Source organism: Xenopus laevis, chromosome 6L (genome assembly GCF_017654675.1).
Source record: "Xenopus laevis strain J_2021 chromosome 6L, Xenopus_laevis_v10.1, whole genome shotgun sequence".
NCBI classification, from domain to species: Eukaryota; Metazoa; Chordata; class Amphibia; order Anura; family Pipidae; genus Xenopus; species Xenopus laevis.
In genome coordinates this window covers 53,311,338-53,322,559 of record NC_054381.1, presented here as the reverse complement: position 1 = coordinate 53,322,559, position 11,222 = coordinate 53,311,338, and the positions used below count along the sequence as shown (strand labels likewise).

General features: G+C 39.4%; 1 protein-coding gene across 2 annotated transcripts; it reads left to right on the top strand.

The window, feature by feature from the left end:
- Nucleotides 1-402: 402 nt before the first annotated feature.
- Nucleotides 403-9,363, top strand: LOC121394610 (60S ribosomal protein L14-like). Of its 2 annotated transcripts, XM_041566032.1 has the most exons (7): nt 403-539; nt 2,486-2,587; nt 2,876-2,970; nt 5,338-5,437; nt 6,667-6,720; nt 8,103-8,186; nt 9,272-9,363. In XM_041566032.1, the coding sequence occupies exons 1-6, from the start codon at nt 537-539 to the stop codon at nt 8,163-8,165; spliced, it is 417 nt and encodes a 138-aa protein (XP_041421966.1). In that variant the 5' UTR covers nt 403-536; the 3' UTR covers nt 8,166-8,186; nt 9,272-9,363. The 2 variants fall into 2 exon arrangements, with proteins under 2 accessions (XP_041421966.1, XP_041421965.1); XM_041566031.1 differs by lacking the exon at nt 9,272-9,363 and having other exon boundaries at nt 8,103-8,215.
- Nucleotides 9,364-11,222: the final 1,859 nt, after the last annotated feature.

The following is an 11,222-nucleotide window of genomic DNA, read 5'->3' as shown; positions in this document are numbered from 1 at the left end:
CTGTGGGTTCAGACAAATACCAGAGGGGCTGCCACAGAAAGTCACTATTTAGCGGGCTGCTGGGGAGCTTATTTGGCCTCTCTGTACTGTAATTCCTGTCCCTGTTTTGACTCCTAGTCCAGACCTGCACACAGAGATTGCCACTCTGTTGTATAAGCTCAGTTGCCCTACTTTATTATATAGCTATTTTATACCTGCCCATTCCTATAAAGGGTGCAAGCATAAATCGTAGTTAGCTTCACTGCTCCTTTAACACACGACTGCACCGTACAGACTTTAAATTCGTGCATACAACAGACGGCATCCCACCCTTTTCTAAAATGGCAGCTGGGTGCGATTTTTATGACGCTATTTCCTCGTCGGGTGTGTTTTCAGCGCTGCCAATCACAGCGTCGTTTTAGCGGCTCTTGACGTTTCTGCCCCTTCGTTCCCAGGTCTGATGACGCGTCTTGAAGGCGCGCGTTGATTGGTTAGAAAAACAGGGCTATCCGGAAAGCACCGCCGCTTCTCCTTCCTTTCTACGAGCCGGCGCCATCATGGTGAGTTCGTAGCGAGTGAGCTCTGTGTAATAGTGGCTTTTATTAGAAGCCGTTCTGCATTCGGAGACCCTTATTTAGTTTAGCGCGTCTAATATCCGGCACCTGTGTGGAGTATGGGCGGATGGAGTCAGTCTGTGGCTTGTTTATGACGATGAACCGCAGCCACATGGAGCCGGGTCTCCCCACACGGGCCCAGTCGTTCAGCTTTAGTGTGACACGTTGTAGTAGATGTACAATACGGTGGCGCTGCTGCAAACGTGCAACTTAGAGAGTCCCAGAGCTGTGTCAGTGTTCTTCCAGCTGACAGTCTGACACGACCTACTGTGACACTATAAGTGCTAGTTACTAGGAGCGCAAGTGATGTCGAGGCTTGGCACGCATTCCTATTGCACCAAGACTGCATGTTAAGCGGCGTGTTCATCTGTTTATCTTAGTGACAACGTTTAGTGTGAGAATTAATCTAGCCGAATGCATTGGAGGCAAATTTGTCAGTTTCATCGCAACAGTGTATTGCTACTGTGCAAACCCAGCGCTAACTCCTACTCCACAATGCGCCACATACTAGTTCATTCAGGAACTGTACTTGCTAATGCCAACAAAAACTATTGTGGTTTTCTCGAGAATGTTATTTTATACTTTTTTTATTGGATGCCTTTTTTTCTTTGGATTCTTGGCTCTGTAAAGCTATAAATGTAGTGGTGTTGCTACTTTTTTTTATTGCTCATCTTTCTATTCGTGCCTCTCCTATTCATATTCAAATCAGTGCATGGTTGCTAGGGTAATTTGGACCCTAGCAACCAGATTGCAGAAACTGCAAACTGGAGAGCTGCTGAATAAAAATCTAAACTCAAAAACCACAAATAATAAAAAATGAAAACCAACTGCAAATTCTCAGAATATCACTCATACTAAGTTAGTTTGAAGGGGAAGAATCCCTTTAAAGCAGCCAGCTGTCTTCTGTCTGTTAGAAATTGAAAGCTGTGATGCTGTTGGCTGCCATGGGCAACTGCTCTGGGGCAATGTAGCACCTGCCTTTCATTTTTTTATATTTAAATAGGTTGTTCACCTTCAACACTTAGTATAAAGGATGATAGAGATATTCTGAGACAATTTGCTATTGGGTTTAATTGAAATTTGTGTTTTTTTTGTTTTTTACTTAGCTCTTTGTCTGGCAGATTTCCAATTTCAGAAATCTGGCTGCTAGGGTGTAAACTACCCTAGCAACCATGCACCGACTTGAATTAGAAACTGGAATATGAATAAGAGAGGGCCTGAATAGAAAGATGAGAAATAAAAAGTACCCATAACAATAAATGCCTTACAGAGCATCAGCATCATCAGCAAATCATTCTGAAACGATAACAAAATAAAATGAAGGCCAATTGAAAAGTTGCTTAGAATTGGCCATTCTATAACATACTACACGTTTACTTAAAGGTGAACCACCCCTTTAAAGGCCACTGCAAATTTATGCTGACCTCAAGTCTTTTGGTGCCAAACTAAAGTGATTCTGAATTGATCCTATAACTAATTGTTCATATTGGTAATCCTACACAAGTGCACTGTTCTTTTACTAAACCTGTATATGGCCAGTGGACCATACCCAGTTCATACATAGAGCCAATGATTCATATGCTTGAGTTCCTTCCAACATAAAAAAAAAAAAAAGTACTGTGGCCTATAGAGTGATTTAGCTGCTGCCAATGCTGTTGGGAGGGGTAAGCACTGCTGGGCTATGGTGGCTTTAGTTTGATACAGACAGTACACTGGTGAATGATTAGCAATAATGACATGGCCCTTATAGGAATGTGTCGGGTCACTTTATTATATTTGATATGTTCAATATAATGTATATAACCTTTGTGTCAGTGATGTTGCAAAGTATTTAGAAGACTCTTTTTTTTTTTTTTTTTTTAATTAATTAATTTATTTTTAATGTATTACAGGTATTCAAGCGATACGTCCAGATTGGCCGTGTAGCCTACCTCTCCTTTGGCCCACATGCTGGCAAACTAGTGGCGATTGTTGATGTCATTGACCAAAACAGGGTAAACATGATCATTTAGACCTTGTTCTGTTAATTGTAATGCATTTCAAGTTTGCGAACAAAAGAATGTTGAAGAATATAAGTAGAAATTGACCAAAATACTGCAACAATATTGACTAACGTTTACCTGTACTAAAATCTTTAGCTTTTTGACATTGCATGAGATGACAGTTGTGTTTTAGATGCGTTTGAGTATAGTAGTTCTGAACTCAGAAACAGAGCATTTCAGTTTCAACAAGGTATCTGGAGTTGTTTGCAGGAAAAAGACCTTTATGTTTTGCTTTTACAGGCCCTTGTAGATGGTCCTTGCACTGGAGTAAGACGTCAGGCTATGCCTTTCAAGTGTATGCAGCTGACAGATTTTGTAATAAAGGTTCCACACAGGTATGTATTGCCTGGTGTCGGCACACTAAAAGGATACCACTAGCCTCCTTAAATTGTTACTCAGCATAGATGTCATCCATCCCCGTATTAGATGTCTTAAGAGCTCATTAAGTTGGCCAAGACTACTGCTCTCCAAGTACCTACCCCTGTAAGCTAGTAGGCTAAACTAAAATGTGGCTTTGCTCTGTGCTTCATTCACTAGTAAGAATGTGGGTTTTGCAGAGAGCAAAAAGTTTTGAAAGCTACAAGCGACTCTTGGGATTATATTTATCAATGCTGTTGTTTTGGTATCAACCGCTGTAGCCTACTTAAATGCAGTAAACTCCTTTTCAATCCATACGTCAGTGAAGTGAAAAAAACAATTGTATCCTTTGAAAGTCTAAACAAATATACATTTATGAAGTTCGCAAGAAAGGAGTACTAGTGTACTTTCCTCTTCATCCTTGCTTTCGGTTCATAATGCTTTTTTATTGCGACTGTACTCTAGCCAGTCGTCTGGGATCAGGTCCGGACTGAGAATTACAGTAGGCTCTGGCATTTCAGGTACACAGAGGCCCAAACAGACCCACCAGCCACTAAATACTGACTTTCTATGGCACCTTATAGCAGCCCCTCTGGCATTTGCCACAACCCACAGATTGCCAGTCCAGGACTGTCTGGGATGGTTGGCCGCCCATCCATCTGACATATACCATGCATTCCATTGTTCCGTTTATTTGGACTGACAAATTATTGCAAATTATTTGCAGTGGCACCTCTTTATTTCGTGTTTATTGGTGCACCATGTACTTGCCAACATAGTGCACTGGCAAATATTTTCAGCTGTAACAGATGAGATCTGGTAGAATCAGGATTGTATTTTCAAGCTGACTTTTCATACTTGCCAAGACACTCTGGAAGTTTAGCCATCCGCAAACTGACAGTGTTGATTTGCAGTGCTGCAAAGAACAGCGTAGGGTTAAGCTGGCCATAGACACACTAATATAGTTGTTCAAAATGTACACTTATCACTGTTTGGATTCAATCGGAAGTCGTTCAGACAGGCTAGAAAATGTGTCTATCTTTGCATGCATTTCATATCTGACAATATACATGGGTGACTGTAACTACTATTTCTCGGACATAACTTTTGTACAATTGCTTTCTTTCAGTTAATGGCCAAAACATCATCTAATTTGTTATTAAATCCTACAATTTAAATCTGAATTAGTTTTATATTGTTGCATTAAAACAAATGATCAGTACAATTAACATCTGAACGTCGCAAGCTTTACCTGCACACCTTCTAATAGTGGTCACTGCTCAAGGTGAAACTGATTTAGAAACTTTATTGGAGCGTTATGTATGGGGGTTAAAAACTGTAGATGGTAATGCAGGGGGTACTATTCGTATATTCATTTAGTGTGAACCAAGGCTGTATTTCTTATGTTTAGTTGAGCCAGCAGGAGGTGCTGTAGGACAGATTCCTATAACTGGCAGGGGCAGGCACTTGGTCTGCTCAAGTCAAGAAGTCCTTTTCAAACGTAAACAAATTGTTCAAAACAGAGAAATCCATTATGTTTGTAAACCGAATTTAAAAAATATAAGCCTATTCTCAATGGGGCTGAGGCATCTGTCTGCCATTAGTAATAGGGCCTGTGTTAAAAATAGTTGGATTACTAGTTAGGTAAAACATACACCTGTTTTCCGATATAATTTAGAGGTGCAGGAAACATCTGTTCAACATGTATTTGTAAAGAGTAGGTCTGTGATAATCCACTGGACAGACACGAACACAATGTTTACCAAAATTCAACCACTTTTGTTATGTGTTAATGTGAATGTGATCCTCTAAATCTTGTTACTTTCAGCTCCCTTACCTTCTCCTCTCTATATGGGTTTGAGTAAACTATAGCAGAAATATAAGTAAGAGTAAAACAAGTATATACTGCATTATGTTTAAAAGTGTATAAAACACCCTTGTGTGTGTGACATGTCCATAATGTTTAAAGACACAGGGAACAAATACTATTACACCACAGAAAATAGATCTCAATAAAAAAAGACTTCTCTATTTGCTTTTATTGAGATAATTGAATCTGGTCACTGTCCCAAATATTAAGCACACCCTGACACACAAGGGTTATACACTTTTCAGCATACGGCATTATATACTACACTTGTACTTTTCCTTATACTCCATCTTTCTTGTAGACTGGCACTACACTGTTGCTTTTTCACCCCTACGACTCTGCAGGCATGTTGTCTTAAATTAAGTTGTTTTTTTTTTTTGTTTTTTTAATTGGTTGTGTAAATGAAGGCTTTCTGCATTAACACCACAGAGTGATGACCACACTAATGACCCGATATCTGTTGATTCCATTATAGTGCTCGTCAAAAGTATGTTCGACGTGCCTGGGAGAAAGCCAATGTTAATGAGAAATGGGCCGAATCCAGCTGGGCAAAGAAAATTGATGCAAGACAAAGGGTAATATAGTCTAATCCTTTTCCTCCCTTTATCAAAGTAAAAGCCTCAAGGTCTAACTGGGATCACCTAAGAGGGCATCTTCCTACTCAACAGAATGGTCATCTTTGTGATTGGTGCAGTGTCCGCGTTAATTCCTGGAATTGTCGTCATTGGAATGGGGCACTGTGTTGCTGCACCCAAATTTAACTACAGTCCAATCATGTTGGGATCTGTTGTGCAGCAACATCAAAGCTGGATTGCCCAGCTGCCCAAAAATGTGGCCTGAGTGGGGAGAATTCTGCCTATGTACGTCAGTTGCCTATGCTTTGTTTATCTTAAGAGCTTTGCTGCCTGTAGTCACTAACTTTTTTTTTAGCAGTGAGAATCTGCACTCTCTGCTTTTGTGTTTTATTCATGCAATATCCGCTCGAAAAAAAGGCATATCCCTGATAAAAGCAAGGTGATTGAAATGGCACTGACTGACTCACTTGCATCTGTAATTTAATTTGAATGTTGGTTCTGGGGACTCGGTAAAACTTTCAGGCAATGTCATGTGTACGTGATGTGTTTCTGTGCCGTCTGTTACTGACATGATTGGAAGCTCCTATTGCAATGTTCCCTAAGCTGTGTGCTTGTGCATGCACATAGAGATCTTGAGGCCAGCGCACACAACAAATTGTGTTGTGAAAACAGTTTTGTATTCATTCTGACCTGAGCAGTTTTGCAAACCTGCACACACAATTTTTTTGTGCACTTAGCCGAGAAGCAATTGGAACATTGAACCTTTGACCGGTGGTTTATGGTACAGATATTCTACAAATGTGCATTTTTGGCCTGAAAGAACCCTGATACTACTGGAGAAAGTTTTACTTTGAGTTACAGTTGGCACATAAGGTACTTGAAGGTCTGGTGTTTCTTCAGTGTCTTGAGAACATTATGTACCGTTTTTGGGGAAAATTTTTGTGCCATTGCTTCTGATACAAAGATGTGGCTTTTTGAAGTCCTGCTTTTTATAGTATAGAAAAGGTTCAATGTCGATGCTAAAAACCATAAATCTGTAACTGTAAAATATTGAAAATCTTTCTAGTCTAATTCAGCAGGGGGATTAAAATTTGAAGTTTACTGCTCTAATCTTACTGCTCTCTGTAGCTGCACTAATTTCCTTGAACCTTGCAGTCCTTTTTATTCTTCAAGAAAGCTACTGTTCAAAGATAAATGTTTTAATACAAATTTATTATTGTTCATTTTAGAAAGCAAAGATGTCAGACTTTGACCGTTTCAAAGTTATGAAGGCAAAGAAAATGGTAAGGCAAACGTCTTGTTTTTTGAATTTGGTGCTTAAAGGGGAAGCTTATATTTATGTAAAAATTTGTGTAGCAGGAAGTGTAAAGCCAGTTATGGCATGGGAAATAAAAACAAAAATACTTTGTTAAATCTGGATAATAAGCTGCACAGAATTTTTGTTTGACTGGTTGAATGTTTAACATGGCCTGAATGGTACAGCCCATGTCCAAGTGGCAGAATGGTTGGATTATAAAAGAGGTTTAAAAGAAGTGTTCCACTTTAATGTTGGCACAGGACCCCCTGCGGATGATGAATTTTGCTAAATTTATAGATCAATCAGAGCTCTGGGCTCCTCTATCCCTTTGCATCTAAGGTTGAATTCCCAGGGAAGGGTCACGCTGATTTGGTTTAAAACTAGGCCACAAATACCACTCTGTTTGGGCCCATGTTGCAAGAAAAGCCTGTTTTTGAGTAATTACAATACAGCTATGGGATCAGTTATCCAGAAAGCTCCGAATTACAGAATGCCCATAGACTCCATTTTATCCAAAAAATTCAAATCTTCAAAAATAATTTACATTTTTCTCTGTAATAATAAAACAGTAGCTTGTACTTGATCCCAACTAAGATATAATGAATTCTTATTGGAAGCAAAACCAGCCTATTGGGTTTATTTAATGTTAAGATGATTTTCTAGTAGACTTAAGGTATGAAGATCCAAATTACAGAAAGATTTGGGAAACCCCAGGTCCCAAGCATTCTGGATAACCGGTCCCATACCCGTATTCTCCTTTTTCTACCTTTACTTTCTATTAATCTAGCAGGTAGCCAAACATTGTGACATTTCCCTGTTGTTAGTAAATTTATGCTGTATGTTGATTTTCATTTTAAGTTTAACAAGGGCCCATTTTGTCTATGAGCTGCTTCACTGTAGTGAGAATTTACAGGCGATTCATATTCGCACTACATTTTCACGGCAAATATTTTACTTTCTACCAACAACATGGTCTACTTTAAAATACTTTCCAATACATTTCTATTGCACTAGTTTGTATGACTGCTTCTTGGTTAAATCACCCCAAATATTGTTCATTGTATTCGCTGTATACAGAGACCATGAGGCAACAATCGCCCACATTGAAGTCTTGGCTCTATACAATGTGCTGCAATGTAGCGCCACAGAGCTGGGTACCTGTACTGTGAAATGCTGGTAGTAAAGCTATTTGTTTGCTATTTTTTATTAGAAAAGCTTCCATTAATTTAACAAAAATCGTATTGTAATATATTTTTACTTATTCCTATTTAGTTGTGAAAAGGATAATATGCTAATGTGTCTTTCTGCTAATGTTGGAGCTCATTCTGGAGAATACTTAACGAAAATGTCACTTTCTCTTTTCCACAGAGGAACAAGATCATCCGACATGAAATGAAAAAGCTCCAAAAGGAGGCTACCAAGAAAGCATAATCAGTTCTCTGAATTTGCAAAGTAAATCAAATAAACTGTTTATAGACATAGTTTGTGCTCTCTTTATTTTGCTGCCTTTGCACTGCGTGGGCATTAATTCCAAGTTTTCAAAAAAAAAAACGTTGTCACGGACAGGATTTACTTGGAAATCTGAAATCCCAGGTCCAAAGCTTACTTATCCTTTAATACAAAGATAGGCTGGGTTTCTTGGGAACAGTACACTGTAAGGTGCAGGGATTAATGGGGTAGTTCACCTTTAAGGTAACTTTTAGTATGTTATAGAATGGCTATATCTAAGAAACTTTTCATTTAGCTTTGATTTTTTTTCTTTAGTTTTTTAATTATTTGCCTTTCCAGCTTTTAAATTGTGGCCACTTGACACCTTCTAAAAACAAATGCTCTTGTAAGGCTACAAATGTATTTTTGTATTTCATATTACAGTCTCTCATTTATATCAATTAATGGTTGCTAAGGTAATTTGGACCCTAGCAACCAGATTGTAAACTGGAGAACTGCTGAATTAAAAACGTAAAAAACGCAAATAATAAAAAAACTCAAATCCAATTGCTAATTGTCTCAGAATATCACACTCTACATAACGTTAACAGTTAATTGGAAGGTGAACAACCCCTTTAAAGCTGTCCATTTGCTATTCGAAGTGCTATTCGAAAACACCCATTATTTAAATATTACGAATATTAAGACGTTATATACAACTACCCTTCCCCACCCCTGACCACATGTGACAAATCTCCTCTTCTTCGGGGTGACTAATCTCCCCGAACTGCCTTCCCGCCGGCTAGAATGTAAATCGCCGGCTGGATGGCACTCGTAGCGCTTTTGCGAAGCTCCCTCATGAGGAAACTTCAGGCGACTTCGGAACACGAAGCGCTCAAAATGCCATCCTGCCGCCTATTTACATTCTAGCCAACGGGAAGGCAGTTTCCCCCCCCTCCCCGAAGAAGAGATTTGTTGCCAGGCAACTAATCTCCCTGAATCTGACCGTGTGTCTCTGCCCTTATCAAGGATAATATTCTGATGTATTCTGGAATCTTTTTGGTGAAGCTTATTCTGAAAAATAATAAAAATGTAATTTATTTCCACAGAGGAACAAGATCTTGAAATAAAAGAAGCTCCAAAAGGATAAACAATTGGTTTTCTGATTTAGAACGTAAATCAAATAAACAGTTTAAAGACATCGTTTGTGTTGTGATTATTTTGCTGAATTTGCCTCTCATTGGCATTAGTCTCTTTTTCCCCCCAAGTTTTAGTTTTCCAAAAACAAAGAGTTAATTATAGACGAGATTTACTTTTTGCACAATGTTGCCTTAATGTATTAATTCTTTTGGGTATCTGTACATCTACTTTTTAGAAAGTAAGCTCTTTTGATTAGGGCCCAAAATAATAATAACAGAAGTCAGTGGCTACAATTCTGTTTCTAATGCTCAAGTAGTGTGTGTGCTCCTAGCTGCAAAGATATATCCAAATGTAAAATCCATTGTTAACCAAATATTCCATATAAAATCCAACACATCTAATGTTCACTTGCTGCAGAATATTAACACCAAACTGTATTTTTTTTCTGATTACAGCAAACAATGAAAAATGCGATTAGTCGCCAGGCGACTAAAACTCCCCCAATCTGCCCGTGTGCTTGAGACCTTAGGAAGGTTTTGCTTGGACAAAAGGTTGAAGTTTTTGGATGTATTTTGTTTTTAGTCACAACTACTATGATACAAACCCACCAATGATTGTACTGAAAAGCAGGGGTGTAAGTTTAAAGGAAGCAGACCCTAGAACTGTTGGGGGCCCAGAAACTATAGGTGCCCCAGTGGGACTGAAAATACATGTTCATGGAAATTGTCTTATTACCAAAGTTTAAGGATTTTGCTATGGAGCCCAATATTAGTCAAAGTAGTATTTTATTTAAATGGTAAAAATATGTAAAAAAAAGGGGCAGTTACTAACCCCTGATGTAGTGAGACACATCTTGCCATAGCTCTGGTGCAATTGATCCAATATAGCCGATCCTGTGGACCCCACGGGCACCAATTTATCGCAGAGGGTGCTGGTAGTACCCGCAGATACAAGATGGGAGGCATTAAAAAAACAGCCGACACAGCGGCCAATAAGCTAGACAAATATGTGCGACATTGGAACCAAGATGGCGCCCGCTTGAGCAGAGTTGACCCTCCTCCAGATCTGTCTGAGACGACACCACTATATGCCTCTCAGGATTTGAACAAGGCGATAAGTCTGGCAAGATGTAAGCCTATTTATCTAGAGTTACTACCACACAGACGATCATACACAGGGTGCTATCTGCTACAGGGGATCCGGTTACAGATCCGCGTGAAATAGCAGATGTATTTGCTGACTACTATACCAATCTATATCACTCACAGGAGACTTACACCGATGCCCAGCTAACAGAATTTTTACTAAACATTCCATTGCCCAGATTGCACCCCTCGCATGCAGCAATGCTTGATAGTGCCATTACTACAGGGGAAATCCGTGAAGCGATTGCTTCAATGGCCCCAGCTAAGGCCCCCGGACCAGATGGGCTACCCATTGAGTGGTACCAAACGTTGGAGGAAAAAACACCAGGCACAAAATGTAAAATTTTAAATTGGGCCAATCAGGAAAGTAGACTTCCACCCTCCTTTGCTAATGCACTCATTGTCCTGATCCATAAAGAGGGGAAAGACCCAGCACAATGCGGTTCATACCGTCCCATCTCCCTGATAAATGTGGACACCAAAATTTTGGCAAAGGTACTTGCGGTCAGGTTGCAACTGGTTATCACACAGCTAATCCAGCCCGATCAAACAGGGTTTATGCCCAAAAGGTCCACAGATGTTAATCTAAGAAGGCTCTGTTACAATATGCATTACCCACATGACAATTTGGGATCCAGGGTGGTGGTCTCCTTGGATTCCGAAATAGCGTTCGATTCAGTTGAATGGCCATACTTATGGGCAGTAACGGAATCCTTTGGCTTTGGCAGGCAATTTATTAAGTGGATTAGGCTGCTATATAGTAATCCCACAGCTC